At 64.0% G+C, this 26,800-nt stretch overlaps 7 protein-coding genes across 21 annotated transcripts; 6 read left to right on the plus strand and 1 right to left on the minus strand.

Moving 5' to 3' along the window:
* The first annotated feature begins 57 nt into the window (after nucleotides 1-57).
* FNBP4 (formin binding protein 4) lies at nucleotides 58-9,704 on the plus strand. Of its 4 annotated transcripts, none has more exons than XM_040701478.2 (17): nucleotides 58-269; nucleotides 442-522; nucleotides 606-742; nucleotides 839-1,028; nucleotides 1,111-1,261; nucleotides 1,347-1,461; nucleotides 1,564-1,902; nucleotides 2,235-2,445; nucleotides 4,053-4,171; nucleotides 6,305-6,409; nucleotides 6,682-6,815; nucleotides 7,132-7,229; nucleotides 7,780-7,958; nucleotides 8,263-8,493; nucleotides 8,599-9,120; nucleotides 9,210-9,367; nucleotides 9,525-9,704. In XM_040701478.2, the coding sequence occupies exons 1-17, from the start codon at nucleotides 140-142 to the stop codon at nucleotides 9,613-9,615; spliced, it is 2,991 nt and encodes a 996-aa protein (XP_040557412.1). In that variant the 5' UTR covers nucleotides 58-139; the 3' UTR covers nucleotides 9,616-9,704. The 4 variants fall into 4 exon arrangements, with proteins under 4 accessions (XP_040557412.1, XP_040557413.1, XP_040557414.1 ...); XM_040701479.2 differs by having other exon boundaries at nucleotides 1,350-1,461; XM_040701480.2 differs by lacking the exon at nucleotides 7,132-7,229 and having other exon boundaries at nucleotides 8,180-8,493.
* A 223-nt stretch (nucleotides 9,705-9,927) lies between these two features.
* Nucleotides 9,928-13,493, plus strand: AGBL2 (ATP/GTP binding protein like 2). Of its 6 annotated transcripts, none has more exons than XM_025151183.3 (12): nucleotides 9,928-10,014; nucleotides 10,102-10,165; nucleotides 10,240-10,332; nucleotides 10,428-10,646; nucleotides 10,733-10,834; nucleotides 10,911-11,061; nucleotides 11,139-11,906; nucleotides 11,974-12,136; nucleotides 12,220-12,346; nucleotides 12,467-12,564; nucleotides 12,634-12,731; nucleotides 12,799-13,493. In XM_025151183.3, exons 1-12 carry the CDS (start codon nucleotides 9,985-9,987, stop codon nucleotides 13,475-13,477), a joined length of 2,592 nt encoding a protein of 863 aa, XP_025006951.2. In that variant the 5' UTR covers nucleotides 9,928-9,984; the 3' UTR covers nucleotides 13,478-13,493. The 6 variants fall into 6 exon arrangements, with proteins under 6 accessions (XP_025006951.2, XP_015141788.3, XP_025006952.2 ...); XM_015286302.4 differs by having other exon boundaries at nucleotides 10,959-11,061; XM_025151184.3 differs by having other exon boundaries at nucleotides 10,733-10,795.
* A 234-nt stretch (nucleotides 13,494-13,727) lies between these two features.
* Nucleotides 13,728-16,439, plus strand: MTCH2 (mitochondrial carrier 2). Its single transcript, NM_204808.3, has 13 exons — nucleotides 13,728-13,848; nucleotides 13,978-14,062; nucleotides 14,139-14,245; nucleotides 14,319-14,345; nucleotides 14,416-14,469; nucleotides 14,545-14,602; nucleotides 14,712-14,763; nucleotides 14,847-14,906; nucleotides 15,409-15,502; nucleotides 15,598-15,642; nucleotides 15,717-15,784; nucleotides 16,056-16,131; nucleotides 16,224-16,439. The coding sequence occupies exons 1-13, from the start codon at nucleotides 13,762-13,764 to the stop codon at nucleotides 16,308-16,310; spliced, it is 900 nt and encodes a 299-aa protein (NP_990139.1). The 5' UTR covers nucleotides 13,728-13,761; the 3' UTR covers nucleotides 16,311-16,439.
* Nucleotides 16,440-16,936: 497 nt separating this feature from the next.
* Nucleotides 16,937-18,983, plus strand: NUDT8 (nudix hydrolase 8). Its single transcript, XM_040701492.2, has 4 exons — nucleotides 16,937-17,180; nucleotides 17,276-17,408; nucleotides 18,416-18,493; nucleotides 18,573-18,983. The coding sequence occupies exons 1-4, from the start codon at nucleotides 16,960-16,962 to the stop codon at nucleotides 18,816-18,818; spliced, it is 678 nt and encodes a 225-aa protein (XP_040557426.1). The 5' UTR covers nucleotides 16,937-16,959; the 3' UTR covers nucleotides 18,819-18,983.
* A 1-nt stretch (nucleotide 18,984) lies between these two features.
* On the minus strand, nucleotides 18,985-21,732 carry NDUFV1 (NADH:ubiquinone oxidoreductase core subunit V1). The gene is made up of 10 exons (NM_001031583.2): nucleotides 21,634-21,732; nucleotides 21,478-21,560; nucleotides 21,235-21,405; nucleotides 20,444-20,627; nucleotides 20,180-20,369; nucleotides 19,889-20,101; nucleotides 19,648-19,814; nucleotides 19,493-19,574; nucleotides 19,253-19,398; nucleotides 18,985-19,167 (listed from the first exon to the last, which is right to left on the minus strand). The coding sequence occupies exons 1-10, from the start codon at nucleotides 21,691-21,693 to the stop codon at nucleotides 19,084-19,086; spliced, it is 1,380 nt and encodes a 459-aa protein (NP_001026754.1). The 5' UTR covers nucleotides 21,694-21,732; the 3' UTR covers nucleotides 18,985-19,083.
* A 39-nt stretch (nucleotides 21,733-21,771) lies between these two features.
* Nucleotides 21,772-25,268, plus strand: CABP2 (calcium binding protein 2). Of its 6 annotated transcripts, NM_001277611.2 has the most exons (8): nucleotides 21,772-22,317; nucleotides 22,575-22,733; nucleotides 22,806-22,961; nucleotides 23,107-23,137; nucleotides 24,355-24,489; nucleotides 24,582-24,691; nucleotides 24,788-24,935; nucleotides 25,079-25,261. In NM_001277611.2, exons 2-8 carry the CDS (start codon nucleotides 22,692-22,694, stop codon nucleotides 25,102-25,104), a joined length of 648 nt encoding a protein of 215 aa, NP_001264540.1. In that variant the 5' UTR covers nucleotides 21,772-22,317; nucleotides 22,575-22,691; the 3' UTR covers nucleotides 25,105-25,261. The 6 variants fall into 6 exon arrangements, with proteins under 6 accessions (NP_001264540.1, XP_015141709.2, NP_001384447.1 ...); XM_015286223.4 differs by lacking the exon at nucleotides 22,575-22,733 and having other exon boundaries at nucleotides 24,585-24,691; nucleotides 25,079-25,268; NM_001397518.1 differs by lacking the exon at nucleotides 22,575-22,733.
* Nucleotides 25,269-25,542: 274 nt separating this feature from the next.
* Nucleotides 25,543-26,628, plus strand: CDK2AP2 (cyclin dependent kinase 2 associated protein 2). Of its 2 annotated transcripts, none has more exons than XM_015286304.4 (4): nucleotides 25,543-25,685; nucleotides 25,923-26,089; nucleotides 26,201-26,333; nucleotides 26,429-26,628. In XM_015286304.4, the coding sequence occupies exons 2-4, from the start codon at nucleotides 26,075-26,077 to the stop codon at nucleotides 26,494-26,496; spliced, it is 216 nt and encodes a 71-aa protein (XP_015141790.1). In that variant the 5' UTR covers nucleotides 25,543-25,685; nucleotides 25,923-26,074; the 3' UTR covers nucleotides 26,497-26,628. The 2 variants fall into 2 exon arrangements, with proteins under 2 accessions (XP_015141790.1, XP_015141789.1); XM_015286303.4 differs by having other exon boundaries at nucleotides 26,013-26,089.
* Nucleotides 26,629-26,800: the final 172 nt, after the last annotated feature.

Genomic DNA, 26,800 nt, shown 5'->3' on the forward strand with positions numbered 1-26,800 from the left:
GGCAGAAAGGGGCGGGGCGGGAGGAGCGCGCCGCGACGTCATGACGCAAGGCGCCGTGGTGACGTCACCGGCCGCCGTGACGCACGGCGCCGCCGCCGCTCCCCTCCGCGCGGCCGTTTCCCTCCGCGCCGCCGCCGCAATGGGGAAGAAGTCCCGCAGCGCGCCGGGCCGACGGCCCATCCTGCAGCTCTCCCCGCCGGGGCCGCGCCGGGAGGACGCGGGGCCCTCGGGGCAGGCGGCGGAGGGGACGGAGTCGGGTTCGGAGCCGGGTAAAGGAGGAGCCGCTTTGTTGGCGGGGCGAGGCCTAGCGCGGCCCGGAGCGCGGCCTCCGAGCGGGGCTGCGGCCGCGGCCCGGATCGGCGCCCCCCCCGCCTTTCGCCCCCCCGCCCTTCCCCGACGCCGGGGCCCTCGTCGGACGCGTTCCCTCTTTTCCTTCCGCAGACGAAGCCGAGGCGGTGCCGGAGCCGCCCCGCAGCGCTCCCAACCCGCCGCCCCCCGCGCCCGCCGCCGTCAAACCCACAGGTAGGGACCGATCCTCCCCTCCGACGGCGCCGGGAGGGCTCGGATGGGCCCCCCCCGCCCGACTGAGGGTACCCCCGCTGCAGGTGGGCTGTGCCTGCTGGGCGCCTACGCCGACAGCGACGACGAGGAGGGGGAAGGCGGCGAGAAGCCGGCGCGCCCCGCCGGTGCCAACGGAAACAGCTCGACCGACATCGACAGCACGCTGGCCAACTTCCTGGCGGTGAGCGCGGAGCTTCCCCTTCCTCGCAGCCCCTTCCTGGCAGCCCCGCGCCCTTCAGCCCTCCCTCACGCCCCCTCGTTGCGCTCGCTTTTCAAGGAGATCGACGCCATCACGGCCCCCCCGCAGCCAGCCGAGCCCACCCCCGCTGCCGCCGCCCCGCCTCCCACCCCTCCCCGCCCGGAGCCTAAAGAGCCGGGCACGGCCGCCGGCACCACCACCGCCAACGGCACAGATGCGGCCGCGGCCCCCGAGTGGCAGTATGACACGCAGTGCTCGCTGGCAGGAGGTGAGAGCGCCGTGGGGTGACTTACACACAGCGTAGGGGTGTTGGTCCCGTGGGTGACCCGCTTGTCCTCATTCCCTGGCAGTGGGAGAACTGGAGATGGGCGACTGGCAGGAGGTGTGGGATGAGAACACCGGCTGCTACTACTACTGGAACACGCAGAGCAATGAGGTGACCTGGGAGCTGCCGCAGTATTTGGCAGCCCAGGTGCAGGGCCTGCAGCACTACCAGCCCAGGTGAGAGCACACGCGGGCTGGGAGGGAAGGAGGGAGGGAAGGGGCTGCATCTCTGTGCTGACTGCTCACTTGTTTTCCTCCTCAGCAGCACGGCAGCGGGCACCAATGGGAGCTTCACAGCAGCTGCTGAGCCCTTGGCACAGGAGAAAACGGGTCCAGTAAGCGCTGCCAGACCCGGGGCTAAGCGGGAGGTGAAGAAGGTGAGTAGGGCAGCCAAGCAGCAAGCACTCTGCTCTGCTCCTGAGCTGCCACTGGAGCCTGGGGGTGCACGCAGCCACTGATGCGGCGCTCAAACCCCGCAGGAAGTAAATGAAGGAGTGCAGGCGCTCTCCAACAGCGAGGAGGAGAAGAAAGGGGTGGCTGCAGCCCTCCTGGCGCCGCTTGTGCCGGATGTGGTGAAGGAGGAAGAAGAACGCTGGAGGAGAAAGGTGATCTGCAAAGAGGAAGTTGAGCCGCCCCCAGAAGAGGAGGTGAAAGCAGAGGAAGTGCCAGCTGCCTCTGAAGAGCCCAAGCCGGGCAAGGATCCCCTGGAGGACACGCTGCAGGAGGAGCTGTGCAGTGTAGTACAGTCGGGGGAGAGTGGCGAGGAGGAGGAAGAGCAAGACACGCTTGAGCTGGAGATAGTGCTGGAGAGAAAGAAGGTAAACTGGTACCGAAAAGATAGTGAAAAATGGCTAGCAACAAACAAACCAGGCATCAGTAGCAGCTGCTCCCATCCCTTCCTGAGTCCTTTGGGAGGGGTGCTCTTTGTGTCCTGTGCTGCTGGCGGAGCTGGGAGCTGATAGTACAGCTTCACACGGAGCTGATAGTACAGCTTCACACGGGTGCTCTGCTGGCAGCTCCAGAGCTGTTGCTTTCTGTTCGCTTCCCTTAACGCCGTGTTCTAATTAGAGTAGTTCTTCTTATACGTGCGGCACGTATTTGGGGCAGTTGGGATCCCTGAAGCTCCACTCACCGTCTCGTGTCTCCGCAGGCAGAGCTGCGTGCTTTGGAGGAAGGAGATGGCAGCGTTTCAGGCTCCAGCCCGCTCTCTGACGGGAGCCAGTCGGCCTCGCAGGATGCAACCCGCAGGCTGACCTCAAAGCGGGGGAAATGGAAACTGTTTGTGGGAGCTGCCAGCCCTGATTCTGCTAGTCGAGGCTCCAGCAAAACGGGCCGGGAGAGCCCGGAGGCGGGAGAAGCAGGTAATTTGAAAGGCTCCCTTCGGAGGGAGGAGCGGGTGTTCGGAAATGCTGCGGCGCTCTCCTGCCGGGGCTTCTCCTCCCCGAAGATGGGGCTTGCCTGCGGCGCGCGGTGGAGCCAGGAGGTGAGGTAGGTGACAGGGCACAGGGGTGGCTGGCAGCGGTGTCACGCGCAGCCCGGCTGCCAGTGGGAGTTCCAGGGATGACTCCCACTCTGCCAAATCATCTCCTTTAGCCTACTAATGAAGTAATGAGGAGAGCGCTAACGCTTAATGCATCAGTAGAAAAGAGAACGCAAAAGCATAACCGTGGCTTCGTGCTCCACAGTTTCTCTCACGACGTTATAAATCCTAGCAGTGATACATCAGGAGCTGTTACGTCAATTCGTAAGCTCTGTTTCTTCATCCCTGGGTAACAGCAGCCACATTTCACGCAGCTCAGGTGCCCCCAAGAGCCATCTGGCTCTGCATTTAGTGTGCAGGAAATGTAAGACCGAGCCTTGCTGCAAGTAGCACCTCCTTCCTGCACGAACTGTGCTGTGCAAGGCGCACTGAGCTTAATGCCTGAGCAGTAGTGACACTGCTCATGCTCCCCTTAGCTCTCCACGCAGCAGCAAGATGCTGAGCCATGGTCTTTCAGAGACCTGTATCAGCCAGATGTTGCAGAGCATCGTGTGAACCTGCAGCCTGGTGGAGGTGATACGCTCGTGGCTGTTAATGCTCCGCCACGGCTTGCACTCTGCTGGAGGCTCCCCAGCTCACCTGGCCCCTTCGGAGCAGCTCTCCCCAAAATGCACTAGTTCTGTTGCTGTGTTTGGGGGAACAGCACATAAACAGGTGTAGAAGCACCTCGAGCCTGTAGCAGGCTGTGCTCTGCCGAAGCAGGAATCAGCATGAGCCCAGCTAGGGGCTGCCGTGACCCTGAGGCGTGATGGTCAGTGGTGGTGTTTGCCCTTGGGTGGAGGGTTTGGCTGGAGGGCCTTTCCTCCTGCCTCGCGGGCTCAGAGCAGATGGTGCCCAGAGCCAGCTCTCCTGCAGCGCTGCAGTTTTCCCGCTTGGCATCTGGGGAACAAGAAGCTGTTCCTTTAACCTGCACCCTGCTGCTGTGGGGTAGCAAAGGGAGCTGAACACCAGCACCAGCAGTGTGACTTTTTTAACACAGTGACTCTGGTTGGAGTTCCTTGCAAAACTTCCCCCCGGCACGTGGGCAGGTACTGAGTCGCTGCTGTCCTGCAACGTAGCCCAAACAAAACCTTACCATCTTGACAGCTTTTGGGAGCTCTTCGATCTCCTTTGACAGTTGTCTCAATCTTTTACTACCTGACGCTTCTTCCTAACAAATAATTAAGCTGCAGGAGTTCAACGATTGGTCGCTTGGCTGCTGGCGCTCAGCATTTCCTCTCTGTCCTTCTTCTTCATCCTTGTGTTGTGGCATCTGCCGTTTACTGAGTCCTGTGTGTTTTTTTCTAGAAGGATACTGACCACCTACTGTTTTTAATTTCAGGTTTTTCTTGTAGGAAAGAGGCCCCTGGCTTTGGCTCCCCGGTGGTTATGAGGAGCATGGGCAGCACTGTGGCAGACAGGCTCACCTCTCATTTTTTTCTCCTGCAGCTGTGAGCACAGAAGCAGCTGATGGGCCTTCAGACAAAGACGCAGAGTCTGAGGAGCCCCAGGAGAAAGTCAAAGCACAAGTGGCACCAAAAATAGAAGAGGAGGAACAGGACCTAAAGGTACGGATCTATGCGGATGTGTGATATATTCCATCGTGCGGCAGGGATGGCAGCAGGTCCTGGGGTCCTGAAGGGGACAGTGGGGCCAGCTCACCCTGTGGCAGAGCAGCTGTGCAGGATCAGGCCAGCATCTCTGTAGCCTCATGCCCTGTCTCCAGCAGGAGCCAGCAGCAAAGGCTTTGAAAGAACCTTTTCAAAAGAGAAAAGGGGGATGGAGGCACAAAGAATGCCCCCCAGGTCTTGCCAGAGAGAGAGAGCAAAGACTTTTGCCTTAAATTCTCACTGCAGTGGTCTTGCAGTGTTCTCTCTCACGTGCCCCATCAGTTTCCAGGCTGAAGACTCCTCGTCCGTAATTATGCACTCTGTGTCCGGAGGCTGCCAGTGCTGATCCCCATGCTTAGCTTTATTTTATGAAGCAGCGATGGGCTGCTGGATGCAAACTGGGGATTCCTGCACCATTGCTCTGATATTTTCCTTCCTGAGGCTCAGTCCATTTTTCTAAGCAGCCAAACAATTCCCAGAGCTCCTTCCTGGGCTTGTTTCAGAAGCGTGGACTTGTGGCAGTGAGGGACGTGATTAATGGGCTCAGTGGGGATGGGTTGACGTTGGACTCGATGATCTTTAGAGGTCTTATCCAACGTTAGTGATTCTTTGATTCCTGAGCCGTAACGCTTGCACGCAGAGCTTCAGGCTCTGCTGATGGCCATGCATGAGGACAGGGGACATCTCCCTATTTGCCCTTTGCAACCTGTCCCCTTCGTTCCTCAGTCGCTCGTTACTGAGATCTGCTTCGTTAGCAGGTTGCATCCCTCCCTTTGCCAGACTGTTTGTGGACGAGGAGTCACTGGCTTATAGTAGAACCCCCCTGGAAATGCTCTGCTGAGAAAACTCAGACTTAACCCTTATTTCCACTAATTTAATCATTTTTACAGCGTGAAAGGGCTCTAACGTCCTCGTGCCGCATTTAACCTCTGTCAGAAAAACTCTTAGCACAGTTCTGAGGTGTGATGTGACGTTCTGTGCACAAAACCTCCTCCAGCGTAGCATGTACAACGAGGCTTTTGTGGTTTTCTAATCTATGATTTAAAAAAAAACAACAAAAAAAAAACAAAGCCTGTGGTGAGGATCGTTATCATTGGCTGCTGCATCCCAGCCAGCTGCTGGAAGCCTGTTAAAGTGTCACGTTTGCTGTCACCTTTTCTTCTGGTGCTGGAGGTGCTCTGTGTGATGGACTGTGTGCCGTAGCGTGGTGATTTCACGTGCAGGATCCCTTTAGCGCTGTTGGAGGAATGCCGGCTCCTCGGGTAACTTGTTCCGTTCACTTCATCGGTTCGGGGCGATTCTCTTCAGCCTGGTTTGTAGGAGATGCTGCGCTGCGGAGCCGTCCCCTGATTTGGGATCTTCCTGCCTTCTCCATAGGGACTGCAGTGCGGGAATTTGTTTCCCTGCCTCGGGCTCCTGTAGCGTGGCTCGTCAGCCCGGTCCTGTTGTTGGCTCTGGGAATTTTCCAAGGTCTCTTCTGAAGAACGATGGAAAATGAAATGGTTTCAGAGTCCTCCTCGAAGCAACTGTCGTGTCCCCGGGAGGCATCTCTGCTGCTCTCTGTTGCTTCCCAGCTCACCCCTTGCCTTCAGATTGCTCCCCCGGGGCACGTCCCCTCATAGAGCTCCCGCTCCCGTGGGGTGCTGGGGTTGAGCTGTGCTCACTGTGGGCTGGATTGTAACGCAGGTGCTCCCTCAGCTCAGGAGTAAATCTAGAGCTGGTGCCTTTCTTGGCACTCTCCGGAAAGCAGCGATTTCCAAAGGCCGAAAAACGCATCCTGGCCCATTTCCTTTTGGAAGAGCTTAAAGTGTTTGATTATTTAGCGATCTGCGTTTGCTCTGCTGCGACGCCAGGGCCTGTGGCTGAGTTGGAGCCGGGAGCTGTGGCTAGGAGTAGGGAACGGTCCCCAGGAAGCAGCGGAGGCTGCGGGAGGGAGCGGGCTGGGCGGAGGGAGTGACCAGCACAGGAGCAGGGCATGCTTCCTCACCGCGGGACCGCAGTAGGACCCCAGGGACGTCCCGGCGTGGGCACAGCAGCCCGGCGACGGCGCCCGAGTGCGGCTGCTGACTCTTTCCCCTTTGTCCCCGGCAGTTTCAGATCGGAGAGCTGGCAAACACTCTGACTAGTAAATTGGAGTTCCTGGGCATCAACAGACAATCTATCTCCAACTTCCACATGTTGCTGTTGCAGACAGAGGTAACCGAGCCTTCGCCCCTCGCTCCAGCCTTCCGTCTCCAAGCGGATCCCACTGTGCGCCGCTGAGCGCTGCGCGAAGCTCGTGGCTCCGGCGCCGCAGGGCCCATCCTCGGCGGGGCGCGAGCATGGCTTTGCGCAGAGGCGGGCTCCTCCTCCCGGCCCCCCCGAGCCCTATGCCATAAGGGAGCCTCTCCCAGACCTCGAGTCCCGTCCCCGGGGCTGCCGGCAGCCCCCTCCCTCAACGGCTTCCCCCCCGGTTCTTGCCCCTCTAGACCCGCATTGCAGACTGGCGAGAAGGTGCTCTCAATGGAAACTACCTCAAACGCAAACTCCAAGATGCAGCCGAACAGCTAAAACAATACGAAATAAACGCCACCCCTAAAGGCTGGTCCTGCCACTGGGACAGGTACGCCCTCTCCTACCTTTCTCACCTTTCATCTCTGACATCTCAGACATGATTTGTGACCATCACCACCTGACGACGCGGCGCCGTCCCTCTCGGAGACTCCGTTAGCGGTGCTGGGCAGGCAGAGCAACTTGCGGCACTTACAGAGTTTGAGCCGGCCGCCAAATGGGAGAAATGCAGAGCGAGTGCTCAGTGCTTTGAGACGGAGCCGATCCACTGTTTGGACAGAGCTGGTGGCACTCTCACGAGTGTAAAGCGCTGCTGCGTTGGGCGGGCCTGGGGGGTCGCGCATGCGAGAGCTCTGTGAACTTTGCAGGATCTCTGGATCACCTCTTCTGACCAACAGCTCTGACAAAGGACAAACTTCAACTCATCGCCGGAACGAAGAACAAGATTTCTGTCTCCTGCCAGCAGGTCAGACCCAAACATTTCTTTGTCTATTTGGCTTTCTCGATTAATTTTCCTTTATTTGAAATCTTTGCTCTTTTGTTTTTCAGCTCCCAGATCCGCTCCCTCTCTCTAGCATTCACTGTATGTTTGACACCAAGAGTATCATAAAAGCGACCTCCACGCACCGCGGGGTTGGGGGGCAGCCGCTTCTCACTGGGCTGTTCCCTGGTGCCCCTTCTTGGAGGGGCAACTTTAAGCCGAGGTGGCGGCTCAAAGTCCCGGTGCTAGTGCGACGTGGCTCTGCTGCACGCTGGCCCGCTCTCAGCCCTCCCCTCCCTCGGAGCAGGGGGCTCGGGGCAGTGCTCAGGGAGCCAGCGGGGCCGCTAGCTTGGAGCAAGCTGGCTTGGGCCTCTCCTGCCTCTGTCCTCAAAGTTGTTTGTCGCGTTTGGGAGCGGCAGCCCAGCTGCAGAGGGTCTTCCCTGCGAGAGCACACTGCTGTCGTGGGCAGGCCCACCTTGGAGTGTCGCTGTCCGGGAAGGGAGTGTAAAGCTTCGTTTTCTTTCTTGTGATTTAGGGAGCATAGGCGCTATTTCTATGTTAACGAGCACTCAGGAGAGTCGCAGTGGGAGTTCCCCGACGGAGAGGACGAAGACGAAGGACAGCAGAGCGCCGACAGAAAGCCCGACGGTCCTCCCAAACCACCTCCCAAAGAGAAAGGAGAGCATCCCGGCGACGCCACTGAGAGTTCAACAGGTATGGCGCGGGGATGGGAAGAGGAGGGGGGCAGTTTGGTGTGGCACTCCCGGCCCTGGGAGCGGGTCCCCGTCCGTGCGGCGGTGGCGGGAGCTTTAGGTGAGCCTCCCTGTTCGGCGGCAGGGCCTTGGAAGGAGGCAGCACGCGCCCGTGCTGGCAGCGGAGCGGCAGCGCGGTCAGTAGCCTGGGTTTTCAAGCCTGTGTCACTATGTATTCTTCAGGCTCCCTTTGTAAAGAATCCTTCTCAGGCCAAGTCCCTGCTACGTCTCTCATGCCGCTCACTCCATTTTGGACTCTGCTTCAGTCCTCTGTCCCGGTCCTCCAACCTCCCTTGCCTTTGGAAATGCCTCCGCCGCCTCCGCCTCCGCCTGACTCGCCGCCGCCGCCGCCACCGCCCCCACCACCTCCTGGAGAAGACGGCGAGATCCAGGAAGTGGAGATGGAAGATGAGGGGGGCGAGGAGCCGCCTGCCCCGGGGACGGAGGAAGATGCTCTGCTCAAGCCTCTCCTGCGCCCGGCTGTCAGCAGGAGCCAGGTGAGCAAAGCTGGGCCTCGCTTGCTGTCTCCAACTAGCAAGCCGTGGCCCCATCGGGCTGTATACCTGCTGCCTGAGTTCTCAGCCCAGTGCTTTCCGTTGCAGGGCGCTGCGGAACCCAGCCCCGCACTGCTACTCTCCGCCAAGCCCCAGAAGCGGAAAGCCGCAGAGATGAACCCGGAGCTGATGCAGCGAACGGCCACCATCGGCAGCTGCCCCGTCATCTACAGCCAGCCCCTGATGGCCGCTAGCAAGTACCAGCCTTCGCCCGTGCCCCTCACCTCCCTGAGGCCGCGCCAGCGCCTGCAGGGCGAGATGCAGAGCCGTGCCAACCTCCGCCTGCCGCCAGGACACGCGGTCCCCCAGCCATCCAGCATGGCCATGCAGCCCGGCTACTTGGGTGTGACGGCGCCCGCTGCGCCATCCGTCATGAGCTACTCTGAGTGCGCCATGCCCGCCGGCCTTGCTGCAGTGCCACCAGCCCCGGCACGTGGCTCCCTGCCTGCCACCAGCACTGCTGAGCATCCGCCTCCCCCACCTCCACCCCAGACACCCCCGCCTCCCACACCCAAAGCGCCGCCGCCGCCAGATAAACCTGAAAAGCCAAGGAAGGGGAGGAAGGAGAAGGTAGGAGGATGCTCCCGGGCCGTTCCGTTGCCTGCGTGCCTGCTGTCTTGGTGCTGTGCCTCACTGCAGCCCGCTTAATTCCTTTGCAGAGCAAGAAGGGCAAAACAAAGATGCCGTCACTGGTAAAGAAGTGGCAGAGCATCCAGCGGGAGCTCGATGAGGAGGAGAACTCCAGCTCCAGCGAGGAGGACCGGGAGACAACGGCGCAGAGGCGCATTGAGGAGTGGAAGCAGCAACAGCTGCTCAGGTATGGACACAGCAGCTTTGTCATGGAGCAGAGCCACCCCCTCATTCCCCTTAGAGGCAGGGAGTGCGATCTGGAGTCTCTGGCTGGGGGGAGAGAGCGATGGGGAGAGTGTCCCTTTGCACCACCTGAGTGCTGACACCCTGCTTTGTCCCTGCAGTGGCATGGCGGAGAGGAACGCCAACTTCGAAGCGCTGCCAGAGGACTGGAGAGCACGGCTGAAGCGGAGGAAAACTGCATCTAGCACATGAAGCGTACACGGAGCGCTGTTTTTTACAGTTGTACAGTTTGGAGCCCTTTACGACTCAACTGTTGTCCAATAAATTGTAGCAGTTTGGGATGTGCTGTCTGCTTGAGTGGCAAGAGCGACGTTTGGGGCTCACGTGCTTGGGGTGACACCGTGGGCTGGGGCTGGAGCATCACCTGCAGTATGGGGACTGAGAGGGCCCTGCCGTGGCCCCGGTGTCCATCAGGGCGCAGTGAACGACGCTGTTCCTCTGGCTCCTTTCCCAGATCCACTCTGGGACCGCCCCGTCCTTCCCCACTGCCAGCGGTCGCCGAGCGACGGCGTCTGGGAACGGGAGAAGGGGACAGGAGAGGGTTGAGCTCCTCTCGAAGCCATGTGGCTCCTGAGGCACCCTGCTGCCCAGGTTGGGGGCTGCCAGGGGGGGTGGGAGGAGGACTGGTGGCTGCCAGCCCTGGGAGCGAGCAGGGCCTGATGGCACTGTTCTGCCCAGGCCGTCCCTGAGCCCTACGACAGCTTCATGCACGGCCACCTGTACTACTACGGCTACTTCCAAGGTGAGCTGCACGTCCCCTTCTTGTCCCCCGGGCTGTGGGACCCCCGGTCGGGCTCCAGCGAAGCTCTCCCAAAGGCCAGAAGACAGCCAGCCAGCAGAGCTCCGTGTCTCCACGGGGACGCACCGAATGCCACTGTGCTGACTCTGGCACCCGGCAGGACCCAAGCTGTGAGTAAAACCCCCAGCGCCAGGCTGCAGCACTCCTGGTGGGGCGACAGGTGTTTTGGGGCTGACACCAGGAGCGCTGTCGCCAACCTTTCCAGCCCGTGCTGCCTGTTCTCTGCTGGAACTGCGCCATGGGGCTGGGAGATCCCCAGGCCCTTCCGCAGCCCTCAGGGCCCCGCAGATGGTCCCCTTGCAGGGCTACGGGTCACCCAGGGAGCCACGGGCTCTCTTTGCCCTTCCCTCGGCACGAGGACCCCTTCCTGCTCCCCGGTGGCCCATTGAGTGCGAGGTCATCAAGGAGACCATCGAGCACATTGGTGAGGTAGCACCCTGCCTCTTCCTATCCTTGTCCCCATGGCCAACCCCCATGATGACAACGGAGTGTGTCTCCGTCCCTCCCCAGAGTGGATCCCCCCTGCACCAGAGCCCTTCTGCCAGCCCACGGACCACCAGTGGCTACCAACGGGTGAGGAGCAGGGCACCGTTGTCTACCAGCTCAGCCCAGGTAGTGCCCGGGGGTGCTGCTCGCCCCCTCCTTATCCCCGTGCCATCCCTGGGGTGCTGATTCCAGCTGTTCCCAGTGCCCTCAGGCTCCCGCTTCACCCGTGCTCGGGCTGGGGGGGCCCCAGGTCCCCTTTCCTCACCGGCAGCCGCCCTGGAGGGCTCCCAGGACAACACGCTGCTGTTTGAGTCCCGCTTCGAGAGCGGCAACCTCCAGAAAGCAGTCAAGGTGTAAGAGTGGCGATGGGGTGGGCAGCGGGACGCAGCGGCGTGCCACGGTGCCGGAGTGTGGCCCTTCTGCCCCCCAGGGGCCCCTACGAGTATGTGCTGACGCTGCGGCCAGACCTGTACACCGCCAAGCACACCCAGTGGTTCTACTTCCGTGTGCAAAACACGCGGAAAGACACCGTCTACTGCTTCACCATTGCCAACCTGGCGAAGCCCAAGAGCCTCTACGGCCAGGGCATGTGCCCGCTGTTCTACTCACAGAAGGATGCCCAGAGCCGCGGCATCGGCTGGCGCCGCATCGGCACCGACATCCGCTACTACCGAGGGAACAGCGGGGAGGAGCCGGCTGCCTTCTGCCTGTCCTGGAGCGCCTGCTTTCCCCACGACGGTGACACGTGCTACTTCGCCCACTCCTACCCCTACACCTACTCGGACTTGCAGCGTTACCTGAGGGCGGTGGCGGGCGACCCCGCACGCTCGCAGTACTGCGTGGTGCGGGCTCTGTGCCGCAGCCTGGCCGGTAACATCGTCTACATGCTCACCATCACTGCGCCATCTGGCGGTGCAGCCAAGCGGGCGGTGGTGCTGAGCGCCCGCGTGCACCCTGGGGAAAGCGGTGGCTCCTGGGCCATGCAGGGTTTCCTCGATTTCATCCTCAGCGCTGCTCCTGACGCTCAGCTCCTGCGCCAGCTCTTCGTCTTCAAGGTGGTGCCCATGCTCAACCCCGATGGGGTGGTGGTGGGCAACTCCCGCTGCTCTCTGGCCGGCCGTGACCCCAACCGAGCCTACAGGACGGGGTCTCGGGGCTCCTTCCCGGCCGTCTGGCACCTGCGGGCCGTGGTGGAGAGGTGAGGCCAGCGGTGTGCGGGCAGCCAGCGGGCTGTTTGGCTGCTGTATCCTGACAGGTACCTGCAGGCTCTTGGCGGAGCGGGAGGTGGTGCTGTACTGCGACTTCCACGGGCACAGCCGCAAGAACAATGTCTTCGTGTATGGCTGCGATGGCGGCCGGGGTGGCTCCGAGGCACGGCTGCGGGAGCGTGTCTTCCCACTGATGCTAAGCAAAAACGCGCCTGACAAGGTGGGCTTGGTATCTGGTCATCTGCGCCGGGCAGCGTCGCGGTGACATCGGTTGCTGTCATGGCGCCTCCGTGGGGGCCGCAGTTCTCCTTCTCCAGCTGCAAGTTCAAGGTGCAGAAGAGCAAGGAGGGGACGGGCAGGGTGGTCATGTGGCGGATGGGCATTGCCAACAGCTACACCATAGAGGTGGCCTTCGGCGGCTCCACGCTGGGTGAGGGACAGCGCTGCGGATGGCATCACACTCAGAAGCACAATTCCAGCCCTAAGGACACGCTCTGGGGCCTGGTGGAGGGATGCAGCCGCTTATTTTGTTGTCCCGTGTCCCCTTCAGGTGGGAGGAACTCACACTTCACCGTGGAGGACCTCAAATCATTGGGCTACCACCTGTGCGACACGCTGCTAGACTTCTGCGACCCCAGTCCAGCCAAGGTGGGCGGGTGACTGCAGCCAGCGGCAGCCCCACACAGCAGTGACAGTGACACTGGCTCCATCATACAGTTCCAGCAGTGCCTGGACGAGGTGGATGCATTGCTGCGGCAGCGGTTGGGCTCCGGTCAGAGCTGGAGTGACGCCCCCACCTCAGAGCTGGAGTCCAGGTGTGTCCCGGTGGTGCCATCCGTGGGGACAGTGGCAGTGGCTGCAGTTGTCCTCTCCCTCGCACAGCACCAGCGGCTCCGACAGCTCCGTGTCTGATGGGTCCCTGGAGAGGAGGGAGAGCCCCTGGGGACAGAAGGGACAAGGCGCCACGGTGGCTCCAGGCCAGTTGCAGCTGAGGAGGAGGAAGCGGTTACGGAGCCGCAGAGTGAGGAATGCCACGCGCAGGTCCAGTGCCACCCAATGGAGTCACGGGGGTGACCCGGTGAGCGTGGCTCAGCCGCCCTCTGCCTGCCACAGTGGGACTCGGAGTGCCCGCAGCCCCACTTTTGTGCCCCAGCAGCCACAGTCGTGGTCCCCCAAGCCCCCGTCTGTCCCCATCCCCACGCGAAGAGGCCGTGGGGCGGCGGCGGAGTTGCACAGAGCTGTCAGCGAGGAGTTGCACAGAGCTGTCCCCGGCGCACGCACAGCAGAATGCCACCACCGCACCGCTGCCAGAGCCACACGGATGGAGGGCAACGCGACGACCGCTGGGCACCGCCGGGCACCACGGAGCGCCATCGCTGCCACCACTGCCATCTCCGTCACCACCACCAGCAGCGGCACTGCTTCCTCACGGGGAGGCAGAGTGAGGCCTTCCTCACGGGGCGCCACAGCGGGGCCGTCCCTGCGCGTGGCCGCCGCTGCTGGCTGCGGGAGGCGGCCGGGCCTCACAGCGCTGCGCTGCTCCGCCTGCACTCGCCATTAAAGGCAGCTTTGTCGTGGCTGTGCCCTGTTTGTGCCGCGCCGTGTCCCGTGGGGGGAGATGGGCTCCCGAGGGCCAGCTGCCACGGTGTCACCTCAGGCCCCGTCGCCATGGCGACAGCTCGGGCCCGCAGGCCTCGACGCCGCACCTCAGGCCACGAGGGTTGCGCAGGCCGCGTTGCCATGGCGACCAGACCGGAAGTGGGCTGAGAGCGCGCCGGAAGTCGCGGCGAGCCGGAAGCGGAAGCGGTGGAGGTGTCCTTTGAGCCGTGGCGCCGGGGCGGCAGCATGGCGGACGAGGCTTCGCAGGTGCTTCTGGGCTCGGGGCTGACCGTGCTCTCGCAGCCTCTCATGTACGTGAAGGTGCTGGTGCAGGTAAGGGCGTGCCGGGGGCGGCGGGGCTCGGCTGTGGCACAGCGCAGCGGTACGGGGGACTTTGGGGGGTGGCACGGGGAGCGGGCCCGGGGGGGGGCCGTGGGGACCGTCCGTGCTCTCCCGCCGCAGGTGGGGTACGAACCGCTGCCGCCCACCCTGGGCAGGAACATCTTCGGCCGCCAGGTCTACCAGCTTCCAGGCCTCTTCGCCTACGGTGAGTGCCGCAGCGCAGCCCGTCCAGGCGCGGTGGGCACACGGCGGGGCTCTGACGCCGCCCGTCTCTCCTCCAGCCAAGCATATCGTGAAAGTGGATGGCAGAGCGGGGCTTTTCAAGGGCCTCGCCCCCCGTCTCTGCTCCAGCGCCATTGGCACCGTGGTGCACGGCAAAGTGCTGCAGGTACCGTGCCCCCTGCGTGCCTTCGTTTGCAGCTGCCGGTGGGTCACTCCTGACCGTGTGCTTCTCTCCACAGCGGTACCAGGAGGCCGAGAAGGCTGAGGTATGTGGGGGCTTTTAGGCTGGCGGGGGTGCATTTCGAGGGGTTGCCTCATGCGTTTGTCTCTCTCCAGCCGGGAGCCAGCAAGAAGGAGCCCGTGTCCTCACTGGAGCAGGTGCTGAAGGAGGTGAGAGGAAGGAGGGTGCCGCAGGGCTCCCCCCCGCCCTCTCTCCCTGCCTCTGACAGCTCTCTTCTCCTCCAGACTTCCCGAGAGATGGTCGCTCGCTCTGCTGCCACCCTCATCACCCACCCCTTCCACGGTACGTACCCCTGCAGTTGCCTGTAACCACCGCTCTGGCCCTGTGGGCATCGTGGTGACGGCTTCGGTGCCATCCCACTGTGCCACGCTGAGCCTGGCTCTGCCCGCAGTCATCACCCTGCGATGCATGGTGCAGTTCATCGGCAGGGAGACCAAGTACAGGTACGGGGGGCAGCCACGGGGTGCCATGTCCCCGTGCCCCTGCTTGCTGTGACCGGTGCCCTCTCCTCTTCTTCCTGGCACAGCGGAACACTAAGCGCCTTCGCCACGATTTACCGAGAAGAAGGCATCCTGGGGTTCTTCGCGTGAGTGCTGCGGGTTGGGGGTTTTCAGGGGCAGTGGGGGTCTTTCCACTAAGCCTGCAGACCTCAGGTGTTGCTTTTTGCTTTGTTTTCCCGTTTTCTCGCTCACCGTTCTTCGTAGTGCTCTGCCTTTGTTTTGGTGCGTGGTACTAAAAAGATGTACTGCGTGGGCAAGCCAATGGCTTGTGATCACGGCACCTGCCCCGTGTTCATAGAAGCACAGAATGGTTGGGTTGGAAGGGATCATGCAGATCCCTTCCCCCCAGCAGATCATGCTGCCCAGGGACCCATCCAGCCCGGCCTTGGGCACCCGTAGAGATGGGGCACCCACATCTTCCTCGTGTAATTCGTTGCGTGGCTGTTATTTGGTGCCTGGGGAGCCATAAAACCATTGCTGAGCACCCCGTTATTTCCTGAGTGTCCACATCCCTGAGGCTGTGAGCTCTTGCATTGAGCGAAGACCTGCTCCCTCCTGTTCCTAAACCCTCTGCCTCTTCCCTTCCAGCGGCCTTGTTCCCCGGCTCCTCGGAGACATCCTCTCACTCTGGCTCTGCAACATGCTGGCCTACCTCATCAACACATATGCACTGGAGAACGGGGTACGGGCTCTGTGCCAGGCTGGGGGTGATCACAGCCTCAGGGGATGCTCAGGTCCCCGCTTCAGCTGGGCCTCACGGTGCCTTCCTCCCCCCAGGTCTCTATGACAGAGATGAAGAGCTACTCGCAGGCAGTCACCGGGGTGAGTACAACCCACAGGCACGTGTTGGCCGACTCGTGGTGTTCCCCACTGAGCAGCCCTGCTCTGCCTTGCAGTTCTTCGCCAGCATGCTGACATACCCCTTTGTGCTGGTCTCCAACCTGATGGCTGTCAATAACTGCGGGTGAGCGCACTGCCACCACCACCACCACCTCCCTCGTCACTCACACTCACCATGCGTGCGTGTGATCTACGTGAGATGTTCCCAAAGGAAGCTCTCACAGGGCAGCAGTGGTTTCCAACCCCCCCCCCCCCAAAGGCTGAACCGTGGGGAGGTGTGGGGTGGGAGCTGGAGCCTCAGCGGCGTTACGGATGAAGCTCAGCCCTGTGCAGGGCTGTGGAATGGTGGGTCCTACATTGCCCCCGGATGGAAATAACACTGCTCTCCTTACCAGGCTGGCTGGGGGCCTGCTCCCCTACGCACCCACCTACTCCTCCTGGCTGGACTGCTGGAGCCAGCTGCACAAGGAAGTAAGCGCCACGATGGGCTGCCCGCTATGGGGCTGCTGTGGGGTGACGGGCAGCCCCGAACGACCCCCATGCTGATCCTCATTCTGTTCCAGGGCAACATGAGCCGAGGGAACAGCCTGTTTTTCCGCAAGGTGCCAGCAGGAAAGCGATACGTGTGGGATGAGAGGAGGTTCCGCTGAAGGCAGGAGCGGAGCCCTAAACCCACGCTGGTCTCTACTGAGAAAGAATTATGAGAGAGTGGTGATTTCTATACTTTTTTTTTTTAATCATTTAATTTTGAGCGATGAAAACAGCGGTGTGAAAGCGTCTGTTGTGGGGCTGAGGGCTTATTTTTGGGGGGGGGAAGGGATCCTACCCTGCCTGGCTGATGTTCCAAGGAGGCTTGCACATGCTGTACCAAGGCTGTGGGGCAGGAGGGAAGGCTCAGGCACACGTTAGGGTCGTTGGTAGGGCTGCACGCCCAGCAGGGTTGCTGCAGTCCTTGTGTCCCAGTTGTCCGTGTGGCAGCAGCGTGCAACAGGGGTTGCACAGCCCGCGGGGGAGGTGTAGTCCCAGCGATCGAACCTTACACCCAGTGCCAGGGTTACACCCTGCCGGCAGTGTTACACCCCCTGTGTGCGGGCTGCACGCCTGGCGACGGGACTGCGTGCTCGGGGGGAGTGCTGCTCTCCCAGCTGCAGGGCTGTACGCTTCGTGAGCGCGTTGCTCGCCCAGCTGGGGCGCCGCACGCCGCATAACCACCCCGCACAGCCGCTGGGAGCGCTGCAGCCCTGTGGGGTGGGGGGAGGTGGGGGGCGGTCCCTCCGTCCGTCCCGGCGCGGTGCGGCCATGCGGGTGGGCAGCTGGGCGCGGGGGGCTCCGCACCGCGTGACGCTGTGCGGGGCCACGGAGCGGCGCTGCCGGCGGCTGCTGGCGGAAGGGGCGGCGGGGGGGGGCGCGGAGGCGGGGGCGGCCGTGCTGGTGCCGCTGTGCTCCGTGCGGGGCCGCCCCGCGCTGCTCTATACGCTGCGCTGCAGCCGTCTGCGCGGGCCCTACGGCGGCGATGTGAGGTAGTGAGGGGGGAGGTGAGGGGGGGGGTCATGGAGTGGGGGTCCCCCCCCCCCCCCCGGCCGGCCCCGCCGCAGCGCCGCCCCCCCCGTTGCAGCTTCCCCGGGGGGAAACGGGAGGCGGCGGACGGCGGAGCGGAGGGCACCGCGCTGCGAGAGGCGCGGGAGGAGTTGGGGCTGAAGCTGCGGGAGGAGAGCGTCTGGGGGCGGCTGCGAGGGCTGCCCGAGAGGGTACGGAGCGGGGACGCAAACGGGGACAGAGGGGCGGCAGTGGGACGTGGGGACGGAAGGGGGGTCGAGGGGCGCGGGGACAGAGGGGCGGCACCGGGACGTTGGGGGGTAGCGCAGCGACACGGGGACAGAACGGGGATATGGGACAAAAGAGGGACGTGGGGACAGCAATGGGACGTGGGGGCGTGGGCAGAACGAAGGGTGGGGACAGTGCGTAGGGCAGAATGGGGGCAGGGACAGCGCGGGGACACGGGGCAGAACGGTGGCATAACGGACAGAGGGACATTGGGGATAGAATAGAGACGTGGGGACAGAACGGGGACGGGGACAACGCTGGGACGTGGGGACAGTGTGGGGAGTATTGGGAACGGTACCGGGATGGCAAAGGGACACGGGGACAGAACGGGTAGTGGGATGTGTCTGCCTGAGTGTTTTGATGTTGTTGAGCTCAGGGCTGGCAAGGATAAGTTGAGAGCAGCAGCCATCCCCATAGCCACCCCTGTGAACAGGGGGATGTCGGTAACAGCACAGGGACACAGTGGGGTAGTGGGGTTACAAGGACTTCAGGGGGTGTGAGAGGACGTGGGAATGGGGGGACGCAGGGCTGGGAGGTGGGGCTGGGTGATCGGGGTCAAAGTATAATTGAGGGCACTGGGGACACCATGTGGCTGGGAAATGGAACGGAGGTGACGGGGACGCCGGGGACACAGTGGAGACGGGGTGAGGTTGGTAAAATCGGTGGGGATACAGGGATGGGGCGTCTGGGGACGGGGGGAGGTTGGGGCTGAGGGGGGATGGGGCTGAGAGGCTGGGAGATGGGACAGCAGGGACTGGGAACGGGGTGGCAGGACGGGGGCAGCGGAGACGCACGGACGGGCACGGGGTGGCTGGGGATAGGGCGGCAGAGGCTGAGGGTTTGGGGTGGGACATGTGGGGATGGGGAGGTGGGGTGGCTGCAGCACAGTGGCGTTTGTCATCCCGTCCCTCTGCCACGCGCTCCCTGCCAGCACGGGATGCTGGTGGTCCCCGTGGTGGCCAACCTGGGACCCCTGGAGGACCTGACGCTGTCCCCAAACCCTGACGAGGTGGGTGACCCCCTACGCTGCGTCCCCTTCCCCGCTGCCACCCCTGTGTGTCCCCCCAACCCTCTTCCTGCCACTGCAGGTGGCAGAGGTCTTCACGCTGCCTCTGGAGCACCTCCTGCGGGAAGAGAACCAGGGCTATACCCATTTCCGTACTGCCGGTCGCTACGGATACACTCTGCCCGTCTTCCTCAACGGCCCCCACCGCATCTGGGGGCTGACAGCCATCATCACCGAGCTGACGCTGGAGCTGCTGGCACCCGACTTGTACTGCAGAAAGACCCACGTGCCTGGCCGCGGCATCACCGCCCCCCAAAAAAGGGCTTGAGCTGCATTTTGGAAGGAGCCCAGGCTCTGGGGGTGAGGGGTTTGGGGCTGGAAGGCTTTAGGGTGGAGGGTGGCACGGTCTCACCGCCGTCCCCCTCTCTGCGCCACTGCGGCCACGGTTGACGTTTCACGTTGTGATTTTAGTACAAAGCCATGTTTCAAACCACTTCAGTTGCAGCAGTGTTTATTAAGGAGCCCCAGGAGTGGGCGAGAACCCACTGGGAGCAGCGAAGCGTGGTGCCACTGCTGCCACCACCCAGACCTCCTCATGCTGAGGCCGCTCGGGCTTTGGCCTCTCCAAAGCGCCGCATCCTGTCCTCCAGCTCCGGCCGAAAGTGGCGGATGAGGCCCTGGGTTGAGCAAACAAAGCGGAGTTAACGAGGCCGAGAGCTAAGCCCCCGAGGTCCTGCCGCCATCCCAAAGCCCCGCGCTCACCTGCACGGGCCACGCGGCACCGTCGCCCAGCGCACAGATGGTGTGGCCCTCGATCTGCTTGCTGATCTCCCACAGCGCATCGATCTCGGCTGCCTGCGCGTCGCCCCGCACGAAGCGTGCCATCACCTTGTTCATCCAGTCGACTCCTGTGGGGACAGGGACACGGTGACGGGCCCTGTGACGCGGTGGTGGGCCCCGTGACGCAGTGGCGGACCCCGTGGCACAGCCCCACGCTCACACCTTCCCGGCACGGGGTGCACTGCCCACAGCTCTCGTGCTTGTAGAACTCGATGAGACGAGCGATCGCTTTGACGATGTCGGTCTGAGGAGGAAGGGGACACTCAGGGGACACTCATTCAGGGGAGGGGGCAGCCTGGGGAGGGCTCACCCCGTACCGATTTATCCATGACGATGACGGCAGCCGTGCCGAGCCCGCTCTGCGCCTGCACCAGGGAATCAAAGTCCATCAACACGGTCTCACACACCGACTTGGGGAGCAGCGGGGTGGAGGAGCCCCCCGGGATGACAGCCAGCAGGTTGTCCCAGCCACCACGGACACCCCCTGCCAAAAAAAGAGGGGACGCGCTGAGCCGGGCCCGGCAGGAGCGTCCCGTTGGGTTTGAGCACGGCGCTTACCAGCATGCTTCTCAATGAGCTCCTTCAGCGGCACTGACATCTCCTCCTCCACTGTGCAGGGGTGGTTGACGTGGCCAGAGATGTTGAAAAGCTTTGTCCCGGAGTTGCGCTCGCGCCCAAAGCCGGCGAACCACGCACCACCGCGCCGGCAGATGGTGGGGGCCACAGCCACCGTCTCCACGTTGGCCACCGTGGTGGGACAGCCGAAGACTCCTGCAGGGAATCAGAGCCGTGAGCGGTGCCGGAGGGAATCGGGGGAGTGGAGATGGGCAGAAGGGCTCCAGGACGTACCCACGTCAGCGGGAAAGGGCGGCTTGAGGCGCGGCTTGCCCTGCTTGCCCTCGATGGACTCGATGAGTGCCGTCTCCTCGCCACAGATGTACGCCCCGGCACCCCTCACCACGAAGACATCAAAGGCATAGTCGGAACCGCAGGCATTCTTCCCCAGAAGCCCAGCCTCGTACGCTTCCCTGATGGCCACCTGCGGAGGGGACAACAGGCAGCTAGCAGCAGGGGATGTCCCCACGTGCGTTCCGCTGCGTCCCTGGCGCCCACCTGCAGGTTGGAGGCCTCATTGTAGAACTCGCCGCGGATGTAGATGTAGGCGGCCCGGGCGCCCATGGCACGGCCGGCCACCAGGCAGCCCTCCACCAGCTTGTGCGGGTCGTGCCGCATGATCTCACGGTCCTTGCAGGTGCCGGGTTCCCCCTCATCTGCGTTCACCACCAGGTACTTGGGTCTGATAGGATGCGGTGTCGGTGTCGGCACTCTGTCCCGTCTCACAGCTCCGTGTCCCCGGTGTTCCCTCTGCTCCGTCTCCCCACTACCCCACCCCTGTCCCCACCACGTTCCCAGTGTCCCTAAGTAATTCCATCCCCTCTCAGCCCCCTCCCAACCTCCCTCTCTCCTCAGCGTCCCGATTCCTTTGTCCCCAGTCACTCCCTTCCCTGTACCCCCACCCCATCTACGCCTGTACACCCTGCCCCCCAGTGTCACCTTGTTCCCAATCACCGCAGCCCCATCTCCCAGCCACACGACGCCCCCTGTAATCCTTGTCCTCACGTCCCCAGACCTCCCTGTCCCTACTGTGTGCAATCACTGCCGTCCCATCTCCCACCCCTGTGTCCCCAACGTCCCTCCGTCCCCAGACACTCCTCTCCCTTCTCCCAAGCCGTGTCCCCTACTCCCCATCTCCCTGTTCCCTGTCAGCTCTCAGCCCCTTCCCGACCTCCCTGACCCTCCGGTGTCCCTGTCACTGCATTTCCAATCACCCCAGCCCCCTCAGCCCCACCCTCTCTGCATCCTCCGCGTCCTCGTCCTGCCCACCCCCCCTCCCCAACGCCTACCTGCCGTCAGGCGGTTTGTTCATGAAGCTCCACTTGAGGCCGGTGGGGAAGCCGGCCCCCCCGCGGCCCCGCAGCCCCGAGGCCTTGATCTCACCCAGGATCCAGTCGACGCCCTTCAGCAGGATCTCCTTTGTCTTGTACCAGTCGCCCCGCCGCAGCGCTCCCTGCAGCCTACGGGCACGGCACGGCGGCTGTGAGCACCCGCACCCCCCCGCGGCCCCCCGTCCCTCTCCCGCTGCCCACCTCCACTCGTGCCGCCCATAGAGGTTGGTGAAGATGCGGTCCTCATCCTTCAGAGAGCCGAACTGCGTCTTCTTCGGCGCTGTCTGCGGGGAAGGGAGGAGCTCAGCGCGGCCCCCCGAGCTCGGAGCCGGGCTGAGCGATCGCTCCAGCGCTCACCGAGAAGCCGGCGGTGGCGGCGGGGAGGCGGCGCAGTGCCCTCAGCTGCCAGGCGGCCATGTCGCTCCGCCGCCACCTTCAGGCGCCCCCCGCTGCGTCGCTCGGCTGTGGCGTCATCGGAGGGCGCCGCGGCGCGCTGTGATGACGTCACCGAAAGCCGGCCGGGGGTCAGGGGGCGCGGAGGCGGCGGGGTTCGCGCCGCGCTCCGGGCTCTGAGGATGCTGCGGCCCTCCCGCGGCCAACCCCGCGCCCCGCGGTCACGGCTCCGTGCTCGGGGACCCCCGCGGCCCTCAGCCCGGCCCTGGGCCCCCGGTTCTCCCACCCCCGGGCCCCGCAGCCGCTCCCGCGGAGGGCCCCCACACGGTCTCGTTGTCCGGTGTCGATGTCTCGGCTCGTGTATCCCGGCCGCCGGATCCGGTTTCCCCTCTGCAATCTCACCCTGGCACTGGGAGATCGGATTCGGAGCCCGGAGGGAGGGTAGTGAGCCCTGAGCACCGGGCGGGAGCCGTCATGTTCCTGTTCATCCGCAGCCCCCAGCGCCGCGCCCCCGGCAGCCCTCTGCCCTCCCCCTGCCGAGGCCCCCCGGGGGTGAAACGGGGCCACCGCAACCCCCGGGGGCGCCGGAGCTCTGGGGGGGGGCGGCGGAGCACCGAGGAGCCCCAGCTGCCCCTCACTTCCAGGCAGGTAATAACGGGGCTGGGCAGGTAACGGGGCTGGGCAGGGAATGGGGAGGACTTGGGGGGGGGTTGACAGGGGTGGGGCAGTACCACCGTCCCCCCTCCAGGGGAACAGCTGGGCGGCTCCCCCACATCTGGAGCGGCGTGGCCGAGAGCAGGGCATAATCCGGGGGATTATGTGTGTGTGTGCGGGCAGCGTGCGGCCCCCCCGCCCTGCCCTGCATATCCCGAGATATTCCATAAAAACCGTAAATCCCCACGCAGCCTCTGTTACTATAAAAAAACCCCGTCCTGGCGCGGCCGGGCCAGAGCGGCGGCCCCCCAGGACTGCGCCAGGCGGCCCCCCGGGGGGGACCGGTTATGCCTGGGCACCCCCAGGCCATGGGCAACTGCACCAAGACCCCCGAGCGGAGGCTCTCCAAGGTAAGGCCGAAGGGCGGGGGGGTGCTCGGGGGCTGCGCTGGGCTTCCTACTGCCCTCCGGCTCTGCCCGCAGGACGGGAAGCAGCGCTCCGGCCCCCCCGGTCCCCAGGACGGCGAGGAGCTGGCAGAGGCTGCGCAATCGCCGCCGTTGCAGAGCTACTCGGTGCTGCACGGGCTTGTGGGGCCGGCGTGCATCTTCCTCCGGCAGAGCATTGCCATCACACAGCTGGTATGTGAGCGCTGTACCCCCCCCTCCCGTCCCGGGGTGCATCCCGGTCCTTTGGGGGTCACCGCCCTCACAGCTGCCCGCCGGTGTGGATTTGGGGTGGCTGAGGGGAGGGAGCCGTCCTCCAGCCTGTGTTCTTTTTTGCCAGGACCGGGAGCTGCGGCCGGAGGAGATTGAAGGTGAAGTGTGGGGACGTGTCCCCAGGCTGGGTCCTTGTGGGGCCAGGGGTGCTGCTCCGCCGTGGGGTCCCACCCAAACCCGTTCCCCTTGGTCCCCACCCATCTGTGGGAAGTTCCCATCTTGCCACCCATGCTGTTCGATCCCCGTCCCTCCACACGTTCCCCTCAATTTCTGTCCTGGTCCCCACCTCAGCACCTGTTCCCCTCACTTCCCATCCCCGTTCCTGTCTTTCCACCTGTTTATCTCGGTCCCCATCACAGCGCTTGTTCCTCTCAGTCCCCATCCTGGTCCCTGTCTCACCACCCATTCCCCTTCGTTCCCGTCCAAGTCCCCATCTCTCCATACATTCCCCTCAGTCCCCATCTCACCACCCATTCCCCTTGGTCCTCATCCTGGTCCCCATCTCAGCACCTGAGTCCCCATCCCAGTCCCCATCGTGCCATCTATCCCGTTTGATCCCCGTCTTGATACCCATTTCCCTTAATTCCTATCCCAGTCCACATCTTGCCACACATTTCTCTTTGTTCCCGTCTCACCACCTGTTCCTCTCAGTCCCCATCCCAGTCCCCATCTTGGCACCTCTTCTACTGTGTCCCCACCCTGGTCCCTGTTGTGCCTTTTATTTTGCTCTGCCCCCATCTTGCAACCCGTCTCACTCGCTCCTCATCTCACTACCTGTTCCCCTTGTTCCCCATCCTGGTCTCCATCTCAGCACCTCTTCCACTGGATCCCCATCTCAATCCCTACTGTGCCACCCATCCCACCCGGTCCCCATCCTGACACCTGTGTCCTTGGGTCCCCATCCCAGTCTCCATCTCAGCACCCGTTCCCCTCAGTCTTCATTCTGGTCCCCGTCTCTCTGCCCGTTCCCATCAATCCCCATCCCAGCCTCCCCCCTCTCAGCACCTGTTCCATTGGGTCCCCATCCCAGTCCCCGTTGTGCCACATCGTTCCCCATCTCGACACCCATTCCCTCGAGTCTCCATCCCAGTGTCCATCCCAGCACCTGTTCCACTGGCTCCCTATCCCAGTGTGCTGTTGTGCCACCTTTCCTGCTCAGTCCCCATTATTCTCAGTCCCCATGCTGGTCCCCATCTCAGCACCATCTCAGTCCCCGTCTGAGCGCCTGCTCCCTTCATCCCCACCTCGCCGCCTGTCCCGCCCCCGACCTGTGGGGTGCCCCCAGGTGTCACCATTCTCCCCGTGCTGTCCCCAGAGCTGAAGCAAGCCTTTAAGGAGTTCGACAAGGACCGCGATGGCTACATCAGCTACAAGGACCTGGGCGAGTGCATGCGCACCATGGGCTACATGCCCACCGAGATGGAGCTCATCGAGCTGTCCCAGCAGATCAGTAGGTGCCGGGATGGGGGGGGGGGGGAAGGAACCCCACGTCCCCCCCGTGATACCACCCCCGCTGACCTACCCCTCCCTTTGGTCCCCCAGCAGGCGGCAAAGTGGACTTTGATGACTTTGTGGAGCTGATGGGCCCTAAGATGCTGGCGGAGACGGCGGACATGATCGGGATCAAGGAGCTGCGTGACGCCTTCCGCGAGGTGAGGGGCGCGGACGGCAGGGCCGGGGGGGGGGGACGCGGCGCTGGGAGCACGGAGGTGATGCTGGGTGTCCCCCCCCCAACTTTTATGGGGCAGTTCGACACCAACGGGGACGGGCAGATCAGCATGGCGGAGCTGCGGGAGGCCATGCGGAAGCTGCTGGGGCAGCAGCTCAACTACCGCGAGGTGGACGAGATCCTCAAGGACGTGGATCTCAACGGGGACGGCCTGGTGGACTTCGAAGGTAAACGGGGGGGAGGGTGAAGGTGAAGGGGGGGAGACCCCCCCCGATCCCGGCTTTACGTGGGGGATGATGGCGTCAGCGTTGGGGGGGGTGAGCCCCCGTTGCCAGCTTTATGTGGGGGTTCACGCTGTGGTTCTTTGCAGAGTTTGTGCGGATGATGTCGCGCTGAAGGGCCGGGAGCCGCCGCCGTGCCTTACCGGGAGGAGGAGGAGGAGGGCCTCCCCGGGCCTGCGCTGCCCCTCCGGGGGTTGGGGGAGAGCTCCGGTCGTGGCCCCCCCTGGGGTCGTGGGTTGGCAGCTTTGCCGGTTCCCAATGAAGCTCTGTGCCGTCGGGTGGCTGTGTGCCCGTCCATTGAGTGCCGGGGGAGGCCTCGGGCCCTCGCGGTGGGGGTAGGGGGGGGAGGGGGGAGGGGGAGCGGGACGCCGCGCGTCTCCATGGTGACGGAGGCACGGCGCGCCGTGTTTGCGTGTTGGCGGCGTGCGGGCCGTGACGTCATCGCCGCGCCCCGGCGAGAGCGCAGGCCGGCTCCGTTCGGGCCGCCGACCAATCGGCGCCGGCGGGCCGCGCCGCCCGACCAATCGGCTGTTAGGAGGCGGGCGCCCCGCTCGGCCGCTCGCTTCCGTCTTCCCCACACGGCGGCCGCCGCTCGGGACGGAGAGCCGCTCGGGAGCGGTGCGGGGATGTCCTACAAACCCATCGCGCCCGCCCCCAGCGCCAGCCCCGCCCCGGGGCCCGCCGCCACGGCCGCCGGTGAGAGGAGCCCCCCGGGGGGCGGCGAAGCGGGGGTAGAGCGGCGGTGGGGGGGAAGGAGAGGGCTTAAGGAGGGGCGCGAGGCCCGAGGGGGGGCGGCGGGGCCCGAGCGGGGCGTGAAGGAGAGGGACGGGGACCGAGGAGGGGACGCGGGGAGTCGGGGGCCGAGGGAGGGAACGGACGGCGCCTGGGGGCGGCCTGAGCGGGGCGCAGGGCCTGAGGAGAGCCGGGCTTGAGGGGCTGACAGGGCCTGAGGAGGAGCACGGGGCCCGGAGGAGGGCTGGACGCAGTCTGAAGGAGGGCCGGACCCGGTGTCGCTCCCCGCAGCTCCCAGCGTCCCCTCGCCGTCCGCCTTCCGCCCGCTCTTCAACGACTTCGGGCCGCCCTCCATGGGCTATGTGCAGGTGAGGCCGTGGGGCAGGGGCAGGCGAGGGGAGGGCGGTGTGGGGCAACGCTGAGCCCCTCCCCCCCACCTCCCCCCCCGCCTTCTGTCCCCCCCGTGCCTCCCCTGTCAGGCCATGAAGCCGCCCGGCGCTCCGGGCTCGCAGAGCACCTACAGCGACCTTCTCTCTGTCATCGAGGAGATGGGCAGGGAGATCCGGCCCACCTACGCCGGCAGCAAGAGCGCCATGGAGCGGCTCAAGCGGGGTACCGAGCCGGGGGGTGGCCCTCTATGTACCTCCCCACCCCCTCAGCCCGGACCTCGGTGCCTGACTTCGTGTCCCCCCCCCCCCCCACTTCAGGGATCATCCACGCGCGGGCGCTGGTGCGGGAGTGCTTGGCCGAGACAGAGCGCAACGCCCGCACGTGACAGCCGCCCCCCGCCCCCCCCCGAGCCCCGCCGGTGGCTCCCCAGGAGCGGGGCCACCCCCGGGGCTCCCCCCCACCCCCCAACCCTCCGGCTTTTATAAATAAAGGACGTGCTGCATCCCCCCCCCTTAAAGGAAATTCTCCTTCGAAAGAAAAAAAAAGCAAAAACAAAAGAAGAACCCCAATTTCCCCAAATACACCGCTCCGTTTTAATTTCCCGGTCCGCCGCCCCCCCGCCTCTGACGTCCGCTCTGATGTCACACCCCCCCCCTCCCTCGCTGTACCACCTCCTGACGTCAGCGGGC

The sequence above is a fragment of the Gallus gallus genome, chromosome 5 (genome assembly GCF_016699485.2).
Source record: "Gallus gallus isolate bGalGal1 chromosome 5, bGalGal1.mat.broiler.GRCg7b, whole genome shotgun sequence".
In the NCBI taxonomy this organism is placed as follows: domain Eukaryota; kingdom Metazoa; phylum Chordata; class Aves; order Galliformes; family Phasianidae; genus Gallus; species Gallus gallus.

Coding starts and splice junctions, on each gene's coding strand:
- NUDT8 (XM_040701492.2), top strand. CDS start 16,960: ATGCGGGTGGGCAGCTGGGCGCGGGGGGCTCCGCACCGCGTGACGCTG. Junction 17,181..17,275: donor CCCTACGGCGGCGATGTGAG/GTAGTGAGGGGG, acceptor CCCCCGTTGCAG/CTTCCCCGGGGGGAAACGGG. Junction 18,494..18,572: donor TGTCCCCAAACCCTGACGAG/GTGGGTGACCCC, acceptor CTGCCACTGCAG/GTGGCAGAGGTCTTCACGCT.
- AGBL2 (XM_025151182.3), top strand. CDS start 9,985: ATGTGGCTCCTGAGGCACCCTGCTGCCCAG. Junction 10,647..10,732: donor GGAGACCATCGAGCACATTG/GTGAGGTAGCAC, acceptor GTCCCTCCCCAG/AGTGGATCCCCCCTGCACCA. Junction 11,062..11,138: donor CTCCAGAAAGCAGTCAAGGT/GTAAGAGTGGCG, acceptor TCTGCCCCCCAG/GGGCCCCTACGAGTATGTGC.
- MTCH2 (NM_204808.3), top strand. CDS start 13,762: ATGGCGGACGAGGCTTCGCAGGTGCTTCTGGGCTCGGGGCTGACCGTG. Junction 14,470..14,544: donor TGGAGCAGGTGCTGAAGGAG/GTGAGAGGAAGG, acceptor CTTCTCCTCCAG/ACTTCCCGAGAGATGGTCGC. Junction 15,503..15,597: donor CATATGCACTGGAGAACGGG/GTACGGGCTCTG, acceptor TCCTCCCCCCAG/GTCTCTATGACAGAGATGAA.
- NDUFV1 (NM_001031583.2), bottom strand. CDS start 21,693: ATGGCCGCCTGGCAGCTGAGGGCACTGCGCCGCCTCCCCGCCGCCACC. Junction 21,406..21,477: donor TATGGGCGGCACGAGTGGAG/GTGGGCAGCGGG, acceptor CCGTGCCCGTAG/GCTGCAGGGAGCGCTGCGGC. Junction 20,102..20,179: donor GCCCTTTCCCGCTGACGTGG/GTACGTCCTGGA, acceptor GATTCCCTGCAG/GAGTCTTCGGCTGTCCCACC.
- CABP2 (NM_001397518.1), top strand. CDS start 22,144: ATGTTCCTGTTCATCCGCAGCCCCCAGCGCCGCGCCCCCGGCAGCCCT. Junction 22,962..23,106: donor GCATTGCCATCACACAGCTG/GTATGTGAGCGC, acceptor CTTTTTTGCCAG/GACCGGGAGCTGCGGCCGGA. Junction 24,692..24,787: donor TGCGTGACGCCTTCCGCGAG/GTGAGGGGCGCG, acceptor TTTATGGGGCAG/TTCGACACCAACGGGGACGG.
- FNBP4 (XM_040701478.2), top strand. CDS start 140: ATGGGGAAGAAGTCCCGCAGCGCGCCGGGCCGACGGCCCATCCTGCAG. Junction 743..838: donor CGCTGGCCAACTTCCTGGCG/GTGAGCGCGGAG, acceptor TCGCTTTTCAAG/GAGATCGACGCCATCACGGC. Junction 8,494..8,598: donor CGGCTGTCAGCAGGAGCCAG/GTGAGCAAAGCT, acceptor TTTCCGTTGCAG/GGCGCTGCGGAACCCAGCCC.
- CDK2AP2 (XM_015286303.4), top strand. CDS start 25,616: ATGTCCTACAAACCCATCGCGCCCGCCCCCAGCGCCAGCCCCGCCCCG. Junction 26,090..26,200: donor CCTCCATGGGCTATGTGCAG/GTGAGGCCGTGG, acceptor CTCCCCTGTCAG/GCCATGAAGCCGCCCGGCGC. Junction 26,334..26,428: donor CATGGAGCGGCTCAAGCGGG/GTACCGAGCCGG, acceptor CCCCCACTTCAG/GGATCATCCACGCGCGGGCG.